The sequence below is a fragment of the Equus caballus genome, chromosome 21 (genome assembly GCF_041296265.1).
Source record: "Equus caballus isolate H_3958 breed thoroughbred chromosome 21, TB-T2T, whole genome shotgun sequence".
NCBI lineage: Eukaryota > Metazoa > Chordata > Mammalia > Perissodactyla > Equidae > Equus > Equus caballus.
The window spans coordinates 22,000,546-22,024,366 of record NC_091704.1 but is presented as its reverse complement, the minus strand read 5'-3'; the positions used below and the strand labels follow the sequence as shown (position 1 = coordinate 22,024,366).

General features: G+C 36.1%; 1 protein-coding gene across 6 annotated transcripts in view; it reads left to right on the top strand.

The window, feature by feature from the left end:
* SREK1 (splicing regulatory glutamic acid and lysine rich protein 1) overlaps positions 1-22,662 on the top strand; it is a 47,713-nt gene extending 25,051 nt beyond the window's left edge. For 4 of the 6 annotated variants that reach the window (XM_001492047.6, XM_070246186.1, XM_070246187.1 and 1 more), the window contains 5 exons: positions 1,129-1,248; positions 1,627-2,001; positions 5,599-5,694; positions 16,287-16,431; positions 17,551-22,662. In XM_001492047.6, the coding sequence (XP_001492097.4) occupies positions 1,129-1,248; positions 1,627-2,001; positions 5,599-5,694; positions 16,287-16,431; positions 17,551-17,700 (886 nt within the window). In that variant the 3' untranslated portion in view covers positions 17,701-22,662. The remainder of the gene's footprint in view (positions 1-1,128; positions 1,249-1,626; positions 2,002-5,598; positions 5,695-16,286; positions 16,432-17,550) is intronic. The other 2 variants (XM_005604209.4, XM_070246189.1) reach the window with 1 other exon arrangement.
* The last annotated feature ends 1,159 nt before the right edge of the window (positions 22,663-23,821 follow it).

Sequence of the window (23,821 nt, the reverse complement as noted above, 5' to 3'; positions counted from 1 at the left end):
AAGATAGATATAATTTAAAGTTTTCATTTATGTTAATTGTTAATAACGATGATGGAGAATAGTGCAAGTTAAGAGTTTTACATTTACTCTGTGCCAGAGACTGCTAGGCAGTTTTCTACGCATCATCTGATTTAATCCTCATGACAGCTCTAGGAGATGTAGGTGTGATTCTTACTGCACTTTATAGGTGAGGAAACTCATGCTTAGAGAGGTTAAGTGACTAGCCAGAGTTCTCAGAGCTAGTGTGTGGCAGAGCTGAGTGTCAGAGCCAGATTGTCTGACTCCAAAGCCGGTGAGTCTCATCACTTTGTTATTTAAATTGTGTACATTCAGTTTTGTTATATGAATAGTTCCTAGGATACCTCATTATGAAAAAATCATATAAGTAATTATTTCAGTGGGGAAAAGGAGCCTAGAGGATTTCAGAATTGGAATAACACTTATTTTTCCTGCAGGAATTTTGGTAATAAAGGTTTCTTTCAATAGCTATGTTTATATAGTTGTAAAATCAAGGCCTTACAAATCAACGTTTGATTATAAATGGCTTTAATTCACAAGTAATGACATTTATTTTCCTGTCACACACATTAGTGTGACATTAGTGTCACACTCATACCATCATTAGTATTGTGCTTCTTATACATTCTTGTTAATATCTCTTATAATAAACAGCATACAGCCATTTATAGAAACTATCGAACCATACTACTACTACTCTCTGTCAAGATAAGTCAAAACCACAAGTAGTCATATTACATGCAAGTCAAGGGTTAAAGATGATTACATGGTATGAAAATTTGGACCATAGGAGGTCATCTATACTAATTGATACATTAGTGATTAGCACAAAAGAAAGCCACACCTGAAAATACAACTTAAGTCTAACATGGGAAATAAATTCTTTTTCTGTTTTCTCTTTGTGTTCTGGACAAGAACTATCTGGTAAAGTTTCCAGTAAATTTATTTCAGATAATCTAACTGAAGCATTAAATGTAATAGAGAATTTTTAAATATTGATAAATATGTTGGGATAGGTTTTAAAATTCTCTTATATGAAGGACATGACATTTTTAAAAATTGAAATCTAAGTGTAAGTTTTGACATTGTAACAAATTTGATTTTCTTTAGGAGTAGATCCCATAATAGATCACGTTCAAGACAAAAAGACAGACGTAGGTCTAAGAGCCCACATAGAAAACGCTCTAAATCGAGGGAGAGACGGAAGTCAAGGAGTCGTTCGCGCTCACGGTGAGCTTTTGGGAAATTAAGGGTAATCTTTTCGTGGCTTCATTTGTTAGAAATCTGTTGTGGTTTAGGTTTTTAATGAGAGAAATTAAACTTTTTTCTGTTGGTTTCAGTAATGATTAATGTTGATGGCCATTGATTTGAATCTCATGACGTTTCCAAACTACTTAATTCAGCCTGGTAATTGTTTCATTTTGCATCTTTATGTACAGTTTCATTTTGCAGCTTTATGTACACCTGAGTTATATAGAAATTTGTAATGCCTTATAGATATTATAGGTTGTTTTGTATTGATAACTGTGGAGGAAGGAAAGAGAAGTCCTTTTGGGGAGTAGAATTATTTTAGTTGTGAATTTACTTATTTATTTTTGTTTTTTAAAGGGACAAGAGAAAAGACACCCGAGAAAAGATCAAGGAAAAGGAAAGAGTGAAAGAAAAAGATAGAGAAAAGGAAAGGGATAAAGAGAGAGACAGGGAAAAGGAACGTGAAAAAGAAAAGGAACGGGGTAAAAACAAAGATAAAGACCGGGAAAAGGACAAGGACCGGGATAAAGACAAGGAAAAGGACAGAGAGAGAGAGCGGGAAAAAGAGCATGAAAAGGAGCGAGACAAAGAGAAGGAAAAGGAACAGGACAAAGAAAAGGACCGAGAAAAGGACAGATCCAAAGAGATAGATGAGAAAAGAAAGAAGGATAAAAAATCCAGAACACCACCCAGAAGTTACAATGCATCAAGAAGATCTCGTAGTTCCAGCAGGTTTGATAATGCTTAAGATTTTTACCAAGGGGTTTACTGGTGATGAATGAGAACATAAATGTTAACTGAGGAGGAAAAGATACTCCATGCGGGTGGAATGAACACAATAATATCAGAACATTTCCGTCTAATTGCAGAGTAAACATTTCTCTAGCAGGATTGCCACAGTATTGCACCTATGAGGAAGAAGAGATGATATTAGGCAAAATTATTTGGAAAGTTTTAACTATCTTTGTAATCCACTATTTTAACCTGGTGGCTACTGCTGGTGCTTTTTTGGGAGAGTGGGATAGCGGGGGCAAATAGGTGAGGAAGATTGGCCCTGAGCTAACAGCTGTGCCAACCTGCCTGTTTTCAATGTCTGATGCCACCAGAGCATGGCTTGATGAGCAGTGCATAGGTCCGTGCCTGGGATCTAAACCTACGAACCCTGGGCAGCCAAAGTGGAGCATGCAAACGTAACCACTAAGCCACTGGGCCGGCCCCTGTATATATTTTTTTTAGTATAGAAGAATTGATCTCTTAGGCTTCTATATTTCTTTGTAATAGTGTGGTAAATTTTAGTGTGCAAAATGATTTCCAAACTTGCATGTTAGCCCTTTTTGTCATCTAAGTTAATATTTACTGCTGGATTTTGTTGAGTGCATGATATTTAACTTTTGTTTTTCTTTTATTTGTCAATTTAAGGTTTTGCTTTTTTAGGACTGTTCCCTTGATTTATTAATAGGTACACTGCCACCAGTTGGCGGCAGGTTGCCATAGTAACACCTGCAAAAATGAGGACCTTCCTTGATTCAAGATTAAACCTACATCCATTACTCCAGATGATACTGTGACTATAAATAAATTGAAATTTCTAATTTGTGTTAAACTATATTTTAAAAAATACTAAAAAATATATATACTTTAGCAAGCTTTAAAGATATTTTAAACATGATTTTTCATAGAAAATAATTTCTGAGACAAAGGGATGTGTATTTCCTGTTTTTTTTAACCTTGTGATTTCATAGCTTATTCTTAATACTAGTTTTTGGTTAGGTAGTACAAGATAATCGCAAGCATTTATTGAGTGCTTTACTATATGCGGGATTTTATGTCTCAGCAGAGTTTTTCATGAACCTCATTTAATTTTCACAATACGCCTGTGAGAAGACTGATTATTACCACTGTTTTAAATCATTAGGAAACCGAAGCTTCGAGGAAATTTTCCATTTGCTCTGCACTTTAGTATAAAAAGTGTGGTGGCTCTTTCTCTTTTTAGGGATTATTAAGTTTAATAGAGAATTCTCTAATCAATACTTGGTATCTGCTTCAAAAAAATGCCTCAGAAGCATAAAGTTGAAAACAACAGCATAGGTTAAAATGGGCTTAAAATAAACAGATCACTGCCATATTTCAGCACAGTGAACCAAAAACTGAAGCATTAATTTAACCTCATTTGTGTTGGGTGTCAGTTGACCTTTGTGACAGCACTTTACTGCAAAGTGATTTCGTTGGTTTTGTGTTACACATTCCTTTGAGTTTGTGAGATCATTTAGACATTGCCCTTAACAACACCAAGTAATGTTCTGATTCCTTTCAAATTCAGTTGAATTTACTTTTTCTGACGACTTTGGAATGTTGGATTTTTTCATGGGCCGTTTTAAGTGGCTTGATATTTAAGAAAGTTCAGACGTTCAGATTCAGTCCTAAATATATTCTTAAATAACCTCTGGGGCCTGGAAAATAAATGCTGACTAACGTTAGTTCCTAAAGGTCCAGCAGTTTGGAATGTTTCATGCTTTCAGAAAAGCTTAGTGTGAAGTTTCAATTTCTCATCTTTTAGCATTTTTCTGCTTTTCAAGTGCTCTGATTTGTTTAGTAAATGGGAAACATTTTAACTGCTCAGAAAAAGTCTACTTAATATTTTTATTTCCAACATTGTTTTCTAATAAAATTTTGATATTTGAAATACTTCTAATACTTAAAAAAGTTACTATCAATAAAGAGACCAAGAAGGGGAAGGAGAAAATATTTATTGAGCGCCTACTGTGTGCCTGGCACTATGCTTGATACTTTACAGATATTATTCTCATAACAGCACTGCAAGGCTTGAGTCATTGTCTCCATCTTCCGGTTGGAAAAATGAGACTCAGATTAAGTCATATGACCCAGTTGTGCAGCTGGTAAGGTGTGGAACTAAAATTTAAAGCTAAGTCTAACCAACTCCAGTTCTTTATACTACAGCCAACACCTTCTTTCTCAACTAATTCACATTCTAGATTGCCGTCTGTCCAGCCTTGGTTCTCATTATTGTCAACTGGTAGTTACTAGATGCCCACTTGTACATAATGCTTTGTGAACAAACAAGTGAAGAGTTATACTGATCAAGGTGGAATGATTTTGTGCAGACTTAAAGTCTGGGATACTCTGACATTCTCATGCTATGAAAACTTACAGAATGGCATTGATTGAATGGAACATCATTATCTTAATTTCCATCTTAGGAAGTAGAATTTTGGGGTGTCTTGGAAATAAAATTAGATAATGGAGGAGAGAGCCTTAGGTAGACTTGAATTGATTTGTGTTCTCAATGATCTTGAGCTTTTTTGTCCTTAACATCTACCACATATACCACATCTGAGCATTTTCTGGTTTTTTATTTTATAAATGAAAAACAGAATGTTTCATTAACCTAGAATCAACTTACTGAAATGGTAAGGAGAACTTGAATTCTAGAGGATTTGGTTTTTTCAGCTATGTGGCCACTAATTATCAGAGTTCCTTATGAGATAGGTCATTGGATACATTAATCATTGATAAATATATTCTCATGCCTCATCTCCTGAATTATGGATATCTTGAATTTCATTGTTTCCAAGTTGACCACTCTTACAAATGAAGTGATTTAGAATATGCATCATTTGCTAATATGTGAAGCAGGATAGTTTTTAATTATAATAAACACTGTCAATCTATTTAGTAATTATTTTTTACTTTGTCATATTTAAATCTTAGGTTTTAACTATTCTCAAGCAACTTGTACACTAAATTTTAAATGAATAGAACAACAGTAATGAAATGGTAGGAGGTTGGAGGAGTAAAATGAACTAATGCAAATACTTTTGAGAGACATTCTAAATACTTGGGTCTAGGAAGTTCACATTTTGCAAGCAAATTTATCTTTCAGTTCTTGAAAAGGGCCTATTATCTTGTTATAAAATAATCCACAATGGGGCAGTAAGGAGCTAGATGCATGACAAAGGCTCTGACAAGCAAAATATTTTTTAGATGCTGATGAGCAACATATTTAACTTGAGAGAATCTGAAACATCCATTAATATTTTTTCTACTCACATTATTGTTCAAATAAATCATATAAAAAGGTGGTCCTATGCCCTTTCTAATATGAAATCTTAGAAGATGTTTTCATCAGTCTGTGAAATTTATGGTTCATAATTTAACTTGCACTAAAATTAGTTAGCAGAACATACTTATAAAAGACATGAGTTTAAACTGGCCTCTAAAGAATACTATTCCCTTGAAAGCATTAAGGACCCTTTTGCTTTTGTGTATTTGAATTGCTCTTTGTTTCAGTGACATGTCTTTGACTTTCAGGGAAAGGCGTAGGAGAAGGAGCAGGAGTTCTTCCAGGTCACCAAGAACATCAAAAACCATGAAAAGAAAGTCTTCTAGGTCTCCGTCCCCTAGGAGGTAGGTTGAAAGCATGTGCTAAAACTAAGGCGGGAGCAGGGAAAATATTCTCTCTTCAGTCTATTTTTTAAACTTTCTATTTTGAGTGAGTAACATGTAATACATTTGTATGGTTCAGAAATCACAGTAGCATAAAAAGTGGTACTTCGATAGGTCTTCCACCTTTGTGCCCATCTACTCTGTCCCCTTAAGTAAGGCTGTTAGTTTTTTGGAATCTTCTTCAGGTTTTGTATGTAGATAAAAGATGAAAATATATAATTTTTATTTTCATTTTTTTTTTTTATAACTGCGTGGACTTGCGTTGTTTCGCAATACCTTGGTTTATTTAACCAGCCTGCAGAATAGGTTTTCTTAATTTTCCTATTATAAATTACACAATGCTGTACTGAATAGCTTTGAAATTACATCAGTTTGTAGTGTGCAAGTATGTAGGAAAATTTTCCAGAAATAGTATTATTGGGTCAGAGGGTAAGTGTATTTGTAATTTTGAGAGATACTTCCTTATTCCCCTCCATGAGGATTGGCAGCAGCTTGCACTTTAACCAGCTGAGTGTGAGAGTGCGTTTCCCCACAGCCACAACAATGTTATGAAAGTTGTGGTTTTTGTCCATCTGATAGTTGAGAAATGGTACCAGTATATAAAAATTTTTAGTTTCCTTTCTCTTAAGAATGAAGGTGACCATCTCTTCATATATTTAAAGGTAATTTGTATTTCCGTTTCTTTGAATTGTCTGTATACTTTGCCCATTTTTCTGTGGGGTCTGTTTTTTGAAAATTCTTTCCAGGAGCTCTTTTTGTATTAGGGAGATTATTTAGTGATTTGATTTCAAGGCTCGTTCCTACTTTGTCATTTCTTTTTAGGAATTGTTTATGAGACTTGATTTTACAAAGGTTTTTGACTTTTATATAATTTCTCAATTTTTTTCTTTTAAGACTTCTAGATTTTGAGTCATAAAGACTTTTTTAAGTCTTTCCTATTCCAGGGTTATGATAGAATTCCCCCATTGTTTTTTCTTGTACTTTTATGGTCTTCTTTTTGCATTTTAGTCTTTGATCCATTAGGAGTTTATGCTTATGTACAATGTGACATATGGTTCTGATTTTATTTTTTCAGATCCTCTCTGTGGCTTCAATACCATTTATTAAAAACTCAATTTTTCTTTTACTTTTTAAAAATTATTTTTATGATTGAGGTCATAACAGTTTATAACATTGTGAAATTTCATTTGTATATTATTTGTCAGTCACCATATGTATGTGCCCCTTTACCACTTATCACTAATCTGTTCTCTTTGTCCATATATTTGTTTATCGTCCACATATGAGTGAAATCATATGGTGTTTAACTTTCTCTGTGTAGCTTATCTTGCTTAACGTAATACCCTCCAGTTACATCCATGTTGTTGCAAATGGGACAATTTTGTCACTTTTTATGGCTGAGTAGTATTCCATTGTATCTTCTTTATCCAGTCATCAGTCGATGGGCTCTTGGGTTGCTTCCACTTCTTGGCTATTGTGAATAATGCTCCAATGAACATAGGGGTGCATAAGTCTCTGAATTGTTGATTGCAAGTTCTTTGGGTAAATGCCCGTAGTGGGACAGCAGAGTCATATGGTATTTCTATTTTTCATTTTTTGAGAAATCTCCATACTGTTTTCCATAGTGGCTACATCAGTTGGCATTCCCACCAGCAGTGTGTTAGAGTTCCCTTTTCTCCACATCTTCTCCAACATTTGTCATTTTTCGTTGTGATTATAGCCATTCTAACGGGTGTAAGGTGATATGTTAGTGTAGTTTTGATTTGCATTTCTCTGATGATTAGTGATGTAGAACATCTTTTCATGTGCCTGTTGGCCATCTGTGTATCTTCTTTGGAAAAATGTCTGTTCGTGTCCTCTGCCCATTTTTTATCGGGTTGTTTATGTTTTTGTTGTTGAGTCATGTGAGTTCTTTCTATATGTTAGAGATTAACCCCTTGTTGGATATATGATTTGCAAATATTTTCTCCCAGTTGGTGGGTTGTCTTTTTGTTTTGTTCCTGGTTTCCTTTGTCTTGCAAAAGCTCTTTAGTCTGATGAAGTCTCACTTGTTTGTTTTTTCTTTTGTTTCTGTTCCCCATGTAGATAATGGTATTCAAAAAGATCCTTCTAAGACCAATGTCAAGGACTGTACTACCTCCATTTACTTCTAGAAGTTTTGTGGTTTCAGTTGTTACCTCCAAGTCCTTGATTCATTTTGAGTTTATTTTTGTGTATGGCAAAAGATAATTGTCTGCTTTCATTCTTTTGCATGTTAGTGTCCAGTTTTCCCAAAAACATTTATTGAAGAGACTTTCCTTTCTCCATTGTATGTTCTTGGCTCCCTTGTCGAAAATTAGCTGTCCATAGATGTATGGGGGTTTATTTCTGGGCTCTTGATGCTGTTCCATTGATCTGTGTCTGTCTGTTTTTGTGCCGGTACCATGCTGTTTTGATTACTATAGCTTTGTGTAGTACATTTTGAAATGAGGGAGTCTGATACCTCAAGGTTTGTTCTTTTTTCTCAGGATTCCTTTGGCTAGTCAGGGTCTTTTGTTCCATATAAATTTTAGGATTCTTTGTTGTGTTTCTGTGAAAAATGTCATTGGAACTTTGATAGGGATTGCATTGAACCTGTAGATTGCTTTAGGAAGTATGGACATTTTAACTATGTTGATTCTTCCAGTTCAAGAGGATGGAATATCTTTCCATTTCTTTGTGTTGTCTTCATAGGTTATTGTTCTGCTATCTTTACTGTGTTTTTCCCTTTACCAGTGATTTTATTTCCTAGGTTTTTTTTTGATAATTTTCTTATCGCTCTTTGTGGTCTTTTCTTTCCTACTTCAATAAGTCCCTTTAGCATTTTCTGTAAAACTGGTTTCTTGGTGATAAACTCCTTTAATTTTTGCTTTTCTGGAAATCTCTTTCTCTTTCCTTCCATTCTGAATGATAACATTGCCAGGTAGAGTATTCTTGGTTGTAGGTTTTTTCCTTTTAGCACTTTAAATATCTTGTGCCACTCCCTTCTTGCCTGTGAAGTTTTGGCTGAGATGTCAGCTGATGATAGCCTCATGGGCTTTCCTTTGTATGTTACTTGTTGCCTTTCTCTTGCTGCTTTTAGTATTCTCTGTTTATCTTTAATTTTGGATGTTTTAATTATAATGTGTCTTGGTGTGGGCCTCTTTGAGTTTATCTTGTTTGGTGCTCTCTGGGCTTCCTGTACTTGGATGTCTGTTTCCCTCCTTAGGTTCGGAAAGTTTTCAGCTATTATATCTTCAAATACATTGTCTGCCCCTTTGTCTCCCTTTTTTTGTTCTGGGACACCTGTAATACAAATTTTAGTGTGCTCGATGTTGTCCCAGAGTTCCCTCAGACTGTTCTTGTTCTTTCTAATTCCTTTTTCTTTTATCTCTTCATCTTGGGTGATTTGCATAGTCTTTGGTCCAGGTTGCTGATTCGGTCTTCTTTATGATCTGCTCTGCTATTGAGTCCCTCTAGTGAACTTGTCATTTCCAGTATTATATTCTTCATTTCTGATTGGTTCTTTTTTATATTTTCCAGTTCTTTATTGACATTCTCACTGTGTTGTTCTTTTCTTCTCCCAAGATCAGTGAGCATCTTTATGACTTTTTCTGTGAAGTCTTTTTTAGGGAGATTGTTAATTCTGTTTCATTAAGATCTTTTTCTGGGATTTTGTCCTCTTCCCTTGCTTGGAACATATTCCTGTGCCTCTTTTTCTGTGCTTATGTCTATGCATTAGGTCAGTTGCCTATGTCTCCTGATCTTGGAGAATTGGCCTCATGTGGGAGATGCCTTTTGAGGCCCAGCGGTGTGCTTCCCTCTCATCACCAGTTCCAAATGTTCTAGGACTGACCCCTGTGTAGGCTACATGTGTCTTTCTGTTGTGGCAGCATTGCTCTTGCTGCAGGTGCCCAGGGTGTCTAGGCTGTTTCCTTGGCCAGCTGGTTGTAATTCTCAGCTGTGTGTGGCTGCTGTGGACCCTTTAGTCACTTTGTTGTGTTTGGGGAGCCCCAGCACAGTTGGCTGCAAGATCTAAAGGCACATTCCTGTTGCAGTTTTTCAGTTAAGTGAGTAGGCCCTCAGTGTGGCTGGATGCTAGGTTCAGGGGCTTACAGTTGCTGTAGGCCTCTGGCCTGCAGTGCTATTGTGAGCCCTCTTAGGATTGCAGCTGGGTGTGCCTTGCCCCAAGCATGGAGGCATCCAGTTGTATCAGGCCTTAGGCGGCAGGACTGATCGCTTATTTTGCTCTTTGTGAAGCATAGGTCTTCTGTTGCTGATAAGCCCCACGGACCACAAGTGCCTACACACTGTTAACACAGTCCTGGCCATGTACATCTTCTGGCCCCCTGTACTATATGCAGTCACCCCACTGCAGAGGCCCCCACACATTCCACTAATGCTCCACCCACGCCACTACTCCTTATGCAGGCCCTGCCCTGCAGAGGCAGACACTTGCCTGCCTGCAGAAGATCCAGGCACCCAGTCTGTGCAGGCTGAAAAGTTGCCCAAGGGCTTGCTGTTGGGTGGGAGCAGTCCCTAGGACAGGCTGCCTGCCCTGGCTGAACTAGATTAAATCTGCACTCCAGTGGGTGAGGCAGACCTTGGGCTAACAGGCCAGGGGAAGAACTCCGTTGGCATCTGCCAGCATCTATGTCACCACACCTCTACTAGGTCACAGTAATGGCTGTTGCCAATGGCTCAGTTCCTGGAGAGGTCTCACCTCTCACTGAGATGCACCGAGAGCCTATCAGGTGAGTCTCTTTTCACCAAAGGACTGTGCACCTTTCTTTCTGGTGATTTTAGGTTGCTTTCTGAAATGGGTGAATTTGTGTGTGGGCCCTTTAAGAGATGCCTTTTTTCCACTTATATCCCATAGCTTTTCTAGGGGTATTCCCCATTGTAGTTAATAGCCAGCAAAACCAGATATTATGAGACTCCTCTCAGTTGTGCTGAGTCCAAAGGATGCTGATAGCAGCAACACTCCCCTGCTCAGGTCCCACACTCCCCAGGGAAGGCTCCGTACCTTAGGATTGCTCCTGGCTGGCAGTGATGTGCTGCAGCTTGTGAAAGTGGCTTTTTTTCTCTCCAGAAGGAGTTTCTGCCTCTTGCGCCTCAATCAGGACTGTCCATTGTTGTGGGGGTTCTTTTTATCCAGATTTCAGTTGTTTCTCAGGGATAATTGTTCCAAGGTTAGTTTTGGATTGGTTGTGTTCATGGGAGGAGGTGAGTTCAGAGTCTGCCTATGCCGCCATCTTGACACCAACCTCCTGGTCCTGGACTTTTATTTTGTGGGAGGTTTTTGATTACTGTTTCAATCTGTTTAGTTGTGGTTGGTCTATTCAGATTCTCTGTTTCTTCTTGATTTAGTTTTGGGAGGTTGTATAAGTCTTAAGAATTTATCCATTTCTTCTAGATTGTCCAGTTTGTTGGCATATAGTGTTTCATAGTATTCTTTTATAATCCTTTGTATCTCTGTAGTGTCCTGGGGGTGTTCTTGCTCTGCCCTCGCTGTCTACCCTCTTGGGGTGCTGGCTTGATGAATGTGCCACTGCACTAGCTTAGCCATCTCTGTGGGGCTTTTGCTCAGGCTATGAGGGAACTTGGAACGTGAAGGTGTTCCCACTGAGAGCCCCTCCTTGCCCCTCTTTTCTCAGAGCTGTGTGGTCCCACACCCTGGGTCACTTCTGCAGAGGAAGGAGATCCCCTTGTCTCCTTCCACTTCCTCTGGGGCGTCCAGCACCTCCACCTTCAGATGTATGGCTGCATGGGTCTCTCAGACGTCTTTTGTATTGTGTGAATGTGCTCTGTTAGTTTATGGATGTCTTTTTTGTTGTATCTAAGGGGAGCTCACTCCATCAAGATGCTGATGTCACTTCTCTTTCTTTTCCTTTTTAAGTAACCTGCCATTTCTAAGTTTCTTGGGTCCCTTGGCATCCTTCCTTTGATTTGGTACAGGTCATAGCGTGACAGAGTCTGCAGCAGAGAAACGTGGTCCCTTTAAGGACAGGTGACCTGGGATTAGAACTAAAAACTCAATTTTTCTAACCCTAGTTTGATATGTTGCCTTTGTCATATACTAAATTTTTCTCTTTGTCTTTGGGTCTATTTCTGGGCCTTCTATACTTTTAGATTGTTTTGACTGATGATTCATGTAGCAGTGCCCCATGCTTTTAATTATTCAGATTGTATAGTACTTTTTAATGTCTAGTAAAGACTATTCTCCCCTGCATTCCCCATTGCTCTTTTTTTGGGCTTTTCTGACTATTCTTGTATGTTTATTTTTCCTTTTGAAGGTAAGAGTCAGTTGTCTGGGTTCTAGAAATGAAACCTGTTGATGATTTGTGTTACAGTTGCATGAAATTTAACTTAGAGGGGCCAGCCCAGTGGCGCAGCGGTTAAGTTTGTGCATTCCACTTCAGTGCCCTGGGGTTCACTGGTCTGGATCCCTCATGCAGACCTAGCACCTCTCATCAAGCCATGCTGTGGCAGGCGTCCCACAGAAAGTAAAGGAAGACGGGCATGGATGTTAGCTCAGGGCCAGTCTTCCTCAGCAAAACGGGGAGGATTGGCGGCAGATGTTAGCTCAAGGCTAATCTTCCTCAAAAAAAAAAAATTTAATTAAAAAAATAATAAAAAATTTAACTTGGAGAAAATTGATAAATAGGTTTATTAATAAATAAACCTTTATGGTGGTGAGTCTGTCTAGGGACCTAGTATATCTTTTTACTTATTCAGGCCTTTCTTAGTGTTTTTTGGAAATGTTTCATTGTTTGTTTCATATAGAGTTTATGTGTTTTCTAATTTTATTCCTAGTTATTTTTCACTTTTTTGTTTCTCTTGTAAATGTGATCTTTCATTCTGTCATCTAATTGGTGGTTGGGTTTGTACATAGTAGAGCTATTATTGTCTCTATACTTATTCTTTCATCGCACTACCTTCCTGATTGGTCATAGTTGATCAGTTGGTTTCCTAGGTATAAAAAAGAGAAATTTATAAAAAGCCTTACCGGAGTATAGGGGCATGTTTCTCAGACAGGGATCTTTTGTTTATTTGCTCATGGGTTATTGTTCTTAGGTGAGAATAATGGAAAGCCTAAGGCACTGTAGAGGTCGGCCATATTTTATATTTTTTAAAAAAATGCTTTGCTCATGAAAGTAAAAACTTTTCTCATTTGTGAACTCAGATTAGGCAAAGAGACATATTCACAAAGTGTCACTCCCTTCCCCATTCCTGCTACCTTGCTTCCTATCCACTGTCTGTAAGTGATCAGTTGTTTGTTTTTTTATTCCTGTTGCTTTTTGCAGAATTAAGCATATACATATATTTGAATTTCTCCTCCTTCACAAAAGATGATATATACATATGATATATATAGTCTGTGTGTTTGTGTGTGTATATGGTCAGTGACAGTACTCAGCTCTGCCTCCACCTCAAATTATTATTATTATTTTTTTTTGAGGAGGATTAGCCCTAAGCTAACTACTGCTGGTCCTCCTCTTTTTGCTCTGGAAGACTAGCCCTGAGCTAACATCTGTGCCTGTCTTCCTCTACTTTATATGTGGGACGCCTACCACAGCATGGCTTTTGCCAAGTGGTGCTGTGTCCACACCTGGGATCCGAACCAGCAAACCCTGGGCCACCGAGAAGCAGAACGTGCACACTTAACCACTGCACCACCGGGCCAGCCCCCTTGAATTATTTTTTATATTGAGAAATAATTTACATATCGCAAAATTTGCCCTTTTAAATGTGCAATTTAGTGGTTTTTAGTATGTTCACAATGTTGTGTAACCATCGCTGCTGCTTAATTCCAGAATTTTTGTCACTTTAAAGGAAAGCCCATACTCATTAGCAGTTACTTCCCATGGCTCCTGGCAGCCACTAATCTTCTTTCTCTCTCTCTGGATTTGTCTGTTCTGGACATTTCATATGTGGACTCATAGTATGTGTGGTCTTTTATGTCTGTTGTCTTTGACTAAATGTAATCCTTTCAAGGTTCATGCATGTTGTAGCATGAATCCAATATTTCTACCTTTTTATGGGTGAATAATATTCCGTTGTATGGATAAAAATATGTTTTATTTATCTGTTCATTAGTTGATGGACATTTAGTATTGTTTCCATTTTTGGCTATTATGAATAATGCTGCTATAAATATTTTTGTGTAAGTTTTTGTGCAGATATGTGTTTTCATTTATCTTTGGTATATACTTGGGAGTGGTAATTGCTGAACTCTCTCTGTTTTTGAGAAACTTCCAAATTGTTTTTCAAAATGGCTGTGCCATTTTGCATTCTCATCCGCAGTGTATGAGAGTCCCAAGTTGTCCACATCTTCACTGACACTTGTTATTGCCTCTCTCTGGTACAGCCATCCTAGTGAGAATATAGTGCTATCTCGTTGTGGTTTTGATTTGCATTTCTCTAATGATTAATGATGTTGAGCATTTTTTCATGTGCTTATTGACCATTTGTATATCTTTGGAGAAATATTCATCTAAGTCTTACTCATTTCAAATTGGGTTATTTGGTTTTCTGTTGTTAAGAAAGAGGTAGGAATTCTTTTTATTCTGGATTTTAATCCATTAGCAGATATATGATTTGCAAATATTTTCTCCCATTCCGTGGGTTTTTTCACTTTCTTGATAGTATCCTTTGATGCACAAAAGTTTTTAATTTTGATGAAGCCAAGTTTACTTTTTTTCTTTTATTGCCTGTGCTTTTGTTGTTATACCCAAGAAATCATTGCCAAATCCAGTGTCTTGAAGATTTTTCCCTAGGTTTTGTTCTAAGAGTTTTATACATTTGGGTCTTTAGTTCATTTTGAGTTAGTTTTTATATATGGTGTGAGGTAAGGGTCCAACTTCACTCTTTTCCATATGAGGATATCCAGTTTTCTCAACATTGTTTGTTGAAAAGGTTGTTCTTTCCCCTTTGATGGAATCTTGGCACCTTTGTCAAAAATCATTTGAACCATATTTGTGAGAGTTTATTTCTGGGCTTTCTATTCTGTTCCATTGATGTATATGTCTGTCCGTCTTCCAGTACCACACTGTTTGATTCCTGTAGCTTTGCAGTAAGTTTTGAAATTGGGAATTGTGGGTCTTCCAACTTTCTTCTTTTTAAGGTTGTTTAGGTTATTTGATGTCCCTTGAGATTCCATATGAATATTAGGATGGGTTTTTTTTTAAATTTCTGCTAACGGTTCTAATGGGATTTTGATAGGGATTGCATTGAATCTGTAGTTCGCTCTGGGTACTATTGTCGTCTTAACAGTGTTTAAGTCTTCCAGTCCATGAGCATGAGATGTGTTTCCATTTATTTGTATTTACTTCATTTAGCAAATTTTTTGCTACCTCAGTGAAATTTATTCCTAAGAATTTTATTCTGTTTGATGTGGTTGTTCCCTTGACTTTTAAGAGTTTTGTGTGAAAATACATATACGCAAATATGTTGCAAATATATTTTTCTTGGTTTTCAGTTTTTCTTTTGAATATGGTAATGTTTTTTTTTTTTGCCTTGCAAAAGTTTATGTAGGCATTTTAATATTTTGTTTTCTTGTACCTTGACTTTTAGTTATGGTTAAAAAAACTTTCCCTTCACCTAAGTTATAAAGAAATTCACCCATGTGTTCTTCTAGTACTTGTATTGTTTCACTTAAAAAAGTTAAGTCCCTAATCCATTTGGATTTATTTATATGGAATGAGATATGGGTCAAATTTTATCACTTACCAAATAATAATCCTGTTGTCTCCAAGCCTTTTATTTATAAAAGACCATATTTTCCCTCCTAATGTGAGATGCCACCATTGTTGTATTAAATTTTTGTATGTACTTGGATCTGTTTCCTAAGTGTCTTTGTTCCACTGGTCTTTGTGTTTATTTTTAGACTATTCCAAATTAAGAGAAAGAAGTTTAGGATTTCGTATTAGGGCTGTTTTGAGTAGAAACTGTGTGTTACGCTTCTTATATGAAATGCATCATTTTTTCTCTCTAATTATTAGGGTTTGTTATTTTTATAAATGGAACTGTCATTCCATCCTCCGCTTCACTTTTGCTCTCGAATTGGTGGGACTTCTTTGTAGTAGTGAATGAGGGGGGCCTGTGGCACAGTGGGTTATTTGAAGTTCCAGGTTTTGCTAGGAGTCATTCAGCCCTGCCTGGGAGCCACATCTGATTCTTTATCCTTTTCATTCCTTTTTGCTTACACATTCTTTGCTTTGAAGAAGTGGGTAAACCACTATATTTGGGTTTATTTTATTCTAATTATATTAGATAAATAAATCTTGAATGTTTCAAAACTAATTGACACTGCCAAATTGTTTTATGTGAACACATGGTGGCCTCTGGAAAAATGATTTATCTATCTTTGAAAAATTAATTGTGGTATGTGGGGGAGTATGAGGGGTTATAGGACCCATTTATGTTACCTGGTGAAACTAGGTGACTGATTAACTTATTTACAATGTGTTAGTGTTAGGTAAGAAGTTTTTGTCAACAATATAGTAGGTCTGTAATTTTAGAAGTTAACTGACATATTATCAATATTCTTGTAGCAGAAATAAGAAGGATAAAAAGAGAGAAAAAGAAAGGGACCACATCAGTGAAAGAAGAGAGAGAGAACGGTCAACCTCTACAAGAAAGAGTTCTAATGACAGAGATGGGAAGGAAAAGCTGGAGAAGAACAGCACTTCACTTAAAGTAAGCAGCAGTCATTCAGTGCTTAAGCACTCAGTTAATGCTTGAGATCTGCTTTATTGTATTGAACTAGTTTCAGACTAAAAGCTCCTTTAGGGCAACAGTGTCTTGTACATTTTTGTTATTCTATAATATTTATTAAATTGATAATATTTTTAAAGTAAATTTTTGAAGGGATGAGGTAAGAGCTAATTAAAATTTAAACAATTGCATTCCTTATTTTAGAGAATCATAGAATGGCATACAATGATTTTTAGACTATCTATAGATAACAAATGTATTTGATTTTATACTAAGATTTCTACTTCAATGCCATTTTTTTCAGTATATTTGTTTCAGCAAATTTGACAAATGTTTGTCGTCATTGGTTTTGTAATATATACTGAAATTAGGTTTGTGGAAGTAGAATAATTAATAGAAAAGCAAATTCCACCACATAAGGATTTTTTTGGATAAATATTTAAAGTATTTGTGAATTATGTTAATTCCCTTATTATACTGGTAAGTATATTTGTATTTAGAAATCAATTATGAGTTCTGGAGCTTTTATCTTAGAGTTTTGTTTCCTCTCATACTCATAGAAGGTTGTCGTCATCCTCAATAACATTGAGAACATCTCTTGAGCACTTACCGTGTGCCAGACATTGGTCCCCACATGTTCTCATTTAATTCTCCCTTAAGCTGAGGTCAGAATTTGGACTGTTCTTGAACAGCTCTTGCTGTGAGGAATAGTGACTTCCTTTCCTATATCCCCTTATTTTTGCTTCTTTGATACCCAGATTACAGATCTGTCTTGGCACCTTTTTTAGTCTTTTAGCGGATCTGACCCACTTTTTCAAGTGAGTCAGCAACATTCACTTCAACATTCAACTAAGGAATACTTCCTTAGACTTTCTGTTCACCTATTTTAATTCAATTTCCACGGATTGTCCATGTTTTATAAGTATAAAGGACATATTGATAGATGTTTGCATATCCTATTTATATGAAAAGGTAATGGCAGAAAATATCCAGTTTTATTAGTTCACAGAAGATAAAGTCACGTATTTTAGCCATAACCCAAGTTAATAGCAGGCAGCTCTTGAGAAAAATATTAAACGTATACCATAACATTTATTGTAGGAAAAGGAGCACAATAAAGAACCAGATTCAAGTGTGGGCAAAGAAGTAGATGACAAGGATGCACCAAGGACTGAGGAAAACAAAGTACAGCAAAATGGGAGTTGTCAGCCAAATGAAGAAAACCTCTCTACCAAAACAGAAGCAGTATAGGACTGACAAATGCACCTCTGAACACACGCTGGAATAAAATCCAAAGCTTTTAATTCTCTCAACAAGATGTTAAACAGTGAAGAAATCCAGATGAGCATAAAAATATGAACTGACAGCTTTTCTAGTTGTTAGGTGACTTTGTGGCCATCTTGTTACTGAGTAAGAAAATAAAGCATGGACGTGATGAAAATAACAGATGTTACCCAAACCCCTCACATTCTAGAATCTGTGCATTTCCATGGTGGCTGACACACTTGTTGTGTGGTTTGTTAGTGTTTGCCGAGAACCATTACAAAGAAATGGGACAGCAAAGATTCAAATTTGGATTATCCATAAAGACTGAAGATAAGCATTGGAGGCTCTCTTTAAAAAAATGCTAGTTACTGAATTTTGTATTGTTTTACCTTTTTTTCCCTAAATTTCAATATATACAGATTGATGGATGATGTGCTTGAAATCGGTGCAAATATATACACACTCTTGTAAGCGCAGAGTATGTGAGAAGTTTTAACATTTACTTCACAGGATTTGTAGTGATTGTGTTAAATTCTCACTATTGTGTTTTCTTTTGCTCACTGTTTAGGACAGCAGTTTTTCTTTAAAATAGTTTTACAGATTAAAATTGCTTAAATAAGTGGATTAAAAAAACTGACAATGCATGCTACTGTTCTCTTTTAAAAGGAAGAGCAACTGTGTTGAATACTAATAATAATGTATTAGTATTCAGTGTTTAGAATCATTGGGTCTCCCCACAAAGTGAGCATTTCTTTTGAACTTGACATTTCCAAGCTTATTATGAATAATATTGCAGTGTGTATTGTCAGCTGTAGGTGGCAAAAGTGCCACTATAAAAAGAAAACTGGGTTTTCAAAATGGGCTATGGGAGCACAAGCTGAAGCTTTAGTGCCTTCTACAATGTGGTATACTGTTTTCTAGAATTTTATATGTGGTAGTTACTCTCAATTCATATGGAATTTAGATGGATATTCCATTCACTCCCATAGAGAAGTGTGCAAGTGGTATGTCAGAAGAGCTTCTTACTTAGTTCACCCAATATGAGAGGGAAGTCCTATTTTCAAGAGTGATTTTAGAGCTTAAAACAACAATGCAGTTTTGGGACCATCAGTTTTATACTGTGATAATTGAAAATGAAGCATGTTCTTATTTTACTTAAATCAAAGCAGACTCTTTAGTTGTCTACATCGGATGGCCTTAATTATTACCTCTCAATCATCTTCTCATAAATGATGTGCAGAAATTATACTTAAAGGAGAATACATGAGGTGGTTTTATGTTTAAGGGTATGTTTACTTGAGTTTAAAATACAGGTCATTCGTCATTCTTAGGCTCAATTTTTGCAGAAAGTATGCAAGTAGTAAAATGACAACATTGCTGGTATTTTCCCCCAAAACCATAACTCATAGTGTCAGAACTCTTTCATTGTTGTTATATTTCCAAAAAGTTATACCTTTTAATTAGCATGTTATTAAAAAAAATCAAGTATAATTATTTTAATGCAATCTAATACAATCAAATTACTCAGTTGCCTTACCTCATGGGAAGAGTTACTTATAGATTTAAAAAGCTGAGTAGCACATCAGTTACTTGGTTTCAACTTGAGTTTTCTTTTAATATTAATACTATTGAAACTTAAGTATTTGGTGGAGAATGGAAAGAATTGCCCTTATTGCAAGTAATGAAACCTGGTTTGATTATGAAGCTGCTTGATTACTCTTCATGTGTTCAGAATTACTGTGTTTTTTTTTTTTCCTTTTTGTCACTGTACATTAAAAGTTTTGAAAATGCTTTACTATGTAAAGTATAGATGGTCATTTTAATCATTCAACCACATACGGTTGGCTGGTAAACAGCTTATTCTGATACAAGAATGCTTGGGTGCATATGGAAAGATTGAAGGAGTGTGTGTCTTGCATCAACAGCTGTCTTATTTATGATATGTAAGTAGAATAGAGCAAATGTTTGAATCTTTGTTATTTTTAGTACTGTTTCTCTAATAAAGCTAAGTATTTTAGAGGAAAGTATTTGTTTATGCATTTCAAAACAGCATCTTAGTTTTATCTTGTTCTTGTTTTAGTTGGCATAGAAATTCTTTTGACATGGAGAATGCATGTTTGTGTGGTGTCTATAAAACAATCATTTAGAGTTTGAGTGTTTCCGGACTCTATTAAATGTTTTTTATGTTGGTAGTTAACACATTTAATTTGATTCCTACTGCTAATTATTTTTCTTGCTGATGATATTTATTCAGCTTTCAAATAATCATACTAATCTTCAAAGACATTGACTTGTAAAAAAGTTGGGCATGAGTAGGACTACAAGAGATCTGGACAAAGTGAAATCATTTTCCTAAACGGGCTTATGGGAGCCACGCTTTCTAGGATCGAGCGAGAATGGGGGAGCTGTGTGTGTGGGAGAGACAGGTTTCCTCTCCGTTCGCTTTTAAGAGCTGATATGTTTCTCTTTGTCTATTATTTTCTTTGAAGGCATTCTGCTTTTTCTTTAAGACTGTTCTTTTTTATCCCACATAGATGATGTCAGTAAAACTTGAGGTAAGGCCAAGAAGATAGCCATTTTACACTTGATACCTTCTGTAATTATCTTTTTTAGCTTGTATATTACAGAGTACACTCTGTTTCCTTAAATTGTAGTTGCTACTGATCATTCTAGACAAATTCTGTGGGTCCTCTTGTTCTTGCTTTTCAGCACTGCACACTGAACTGGTAGTATAAGATGGTCTTTCATAGCCTAGCCAGTTTCGTGTGAGAAAACAGCTTGTTAACTTCTGCAGCTATCTCTAATTATTTTCCATTTAATTAACTTATAATTGCAAACACTAGTCAGCTTGTGATTTTATGTTTAGAATTCTTTTTTTCAAGACGTTTAATATGTACTGTGTTGATCTGTTGATCTTCAGAAAGTGTCAGAGGCTTAAATTTTGATACACGAAATTAAAAATAAAAACTGGCATTTAGAATTGCTTTTTTTGGTCAAGAAAAGAATTTCTTTTGTGATATTAGTCATTTTTAGGACCCTCATTCATTCGTGTATATGTTGCTATCTTTATCTTAAAACAAAACAAAAAAAACCTTAATCCAAACCTCTCAACTGAATATATTATTCAAACTTAAGGATTGTAATGTATAGTAATAGGCTTTTAAAAGTTTGAAAAAATCTAATAGAAATAGTATGATTTGATTTAAATTTTTCTTTAGTAGTTGAATTAGCAATTAAATCCCTTCGGAGGGATGGATTGAATAACTTTACTTTCCAGTGAGTCATTTCTTAATATTTTCACTAAAAAATAGTAGCTGATTTTAACTGGTCGGGGTATGGGGGGGGAGTGGGGAGCAGGTTATGAAGTAGAGCCATTTCCACAAATTAATTATGTTTCTTACGTGTTTAATATTCTTTTATTTTCACTACCTATATGCTTAATATTTTCTCATGTTTGTTTACGAATATATTCATTTAAAATTTGTTTTCAGATTTCCACAGTTAGTGCTCTTAGAAAGATGAATTATGTTTCTGGAAGCAGGAGTCAAGTATAATGTAATAAAATAATCTTTTAGGGGCTGGCCCCGTGGCCGAGTGGTTAAGTTCATGCGCTCCGCTGCAGGCGGCCCACTGTTTCGTTGGTTCGAATCCTGGGTGCGGACATGGCACTGCTCATCAAACCACGCTGAGGCAGCGTCCCACATGCCACAACTAGAAGGACCCACAACGAAGAATATACAACTATGTACTGGGGGGCTTTGGGGAGAAAAAGTATAAAATAAAATATTTAAAAAAAAATAATCTTTTAAAATAAAATTGACTTCCCTACTTACTTTTGGGTTTGTAGGTGAAATTGTTTTTCTTTTTTTGGTGAGGAAGATTCTCCCTGAGCTAACATCTGTTGCCAGTCTTCCTCCTCTGTTTCTCTTTTGCTTGAGGAAGATCAGCCCTGAGCTAACATCTGTGCCAATCTTCCTCCACTTTGTATGGGTGGTGCTGGCACAGCACGGCTGATGAGTGGAGTAGGCCTGCACCCGGGATCCACACGCCGGAACCCAGGCATCTGAAGCAGAGCACACGGAACTTTAACCTCTGTCATGGGGCCGGCCCCTGGAATTGTTCTTAAATACACTTTTATTGGTGATTCTGCCTAAAGATTGATACATTATTTTAAAAGTAAAAGCTGTTACTGATTTTTGGTCCATATTCAGTTAGGTTGGATTTAGTAACTAAGAAGTACATATTTTTCCATTCTACTTTAAGGTACTTTTATAGTTTATAGCAATTAATTTATTACAATTAGGCATTTATATCTAATATGACATTTCTTAATATATTGTTTTTAAAAATAAGTTTTTAGTCCGTTGCCTGATTTTTTAATTTACGTTTTATCTAGCTAAGATTTTAACTTTGGAAATTGCCAACTTTTTGGAAACTTCACATATTTTGCCACTAGCGTTTTATTTTCCCAGGATTGGAATGGAATTGTAGTTCCTTCCATTCTTGATTGACTTTTATTTGCTAGATAGATAATTTCTTAAGTATTAATGTAAGTTCAAATTCATGAAAATCATGCTGAAAGAATTAGAGTTGAAGAGATTGAGTGTTATCAGTTTCTGGAAGGCAACAAACTGTTGGGAAGCAATCTACAGAATTCTCTGATTTCCACCGAAGTTTGCATTTGAGTGTACTGTGTACTTGTGTAGAGGTAGTTCAGTTGCATAGTTAAATGTCACTCTCCTTCATCTTAACTGGGTTAATACAATAGTCCTCTTCTTTACATAATAATATGATTATCAAGGAAAGAGTTTAAAATGTAAACATAAAGATGCTGCATAGGTGGTGTATATTTATGTGAGTAGGGCTACTTCTAAATGGTACTAGAAAAGGTTTATCAAATGTTGCTATTGTGTTATATTTTTAATAAAATGAAACTCTTAAAATCTTGCCACTGTTGAGTAGTAATTTCACCTATTTCTGAGACATTTATTTGCATATTTACAGCTTATTTAACTGAAAGGTGGTAATGGGCTCTTTTGGGATTTCAGTTACTTCCAAAACAGGTTTTTGGACATTGGGCAGTCTTCACGTTGTGTGGCAGTAGCTTTAGTCAAGGCTTTGCATCTTTAACATTTTGTTGTGTTCTAGTAAGTGATAGCTGCTTTTTGAATGTCTTCTTTACAGAATCAGCTTCTTGGCTAGGGTATTTGTACAGTGAAAATTGTCACTGCTTGTCTTTTAACAGCAAGTGAAATGCCTTCTTTCATTTTATCAGTATAGCTCTCCATTTGGTGAATGAGCTGTGTGTTCCGGGTGGTCATTTAAGTGAGAAAGCCTGTTAGTCAAAAGTGCCTCTTCAAAAAAATAAATTAGCTATCAGTTATGTAAATGGAGAATCTTCTGTGACCTGATGACTTAGTTGGTCCAGAGATGGCAAGGCTATATGTGTTGGTTTATTTATGTAGGCCAGCTATTTTAGCTGTGTTCTGTGGTTAAAGGCCATGAGCCATTTTGGTTTCAAGATATGTTATGGGATAGAGTGTGGGTGAGAGAGGAGAGGCCTTTTAAAGTGTCCCCGTTACAAGTAATGAGTTTGGGCCTCCAGGTGTGACTTTCTCCACAGGGATCCTGAAGACAAATGCCAGGTTGGAGTAACAGCTGCATTTGGCAGCAGACCTCCAGACAAAATGTCTCTCATTTTTATTGTGAATGATTACAAAATAGTAATTACTTGAGTATAATTCTAGTGCATTTAATTTTTATAATAATTTTCTTACTTTGGGAAAAAGATCCAAAGATTCGCTGAAGAGTAGTTAAGTCTCTTAAAAAGTATGCTACTCGATGTAGTAATAGCCACAGTATGATAATCAGAGGTAGTAAATGCAATCAATTATATATATATAGGCATGCCCTGTGAGCCTTTTCAACTACCTTCTGATAAGCACCTGACACAAAGCTCTTATTGAATATTAGCTATTGTAATACTGGTATGTTACTAGCACAATAAATTTATCCTGTTCTGAACAAAACATTGAATTTCAATTGCAAGTCTATTCCTCCGCTGTTTATTATTTTTCGCCAGAACTACCATCTTTCTAGTTGTGCA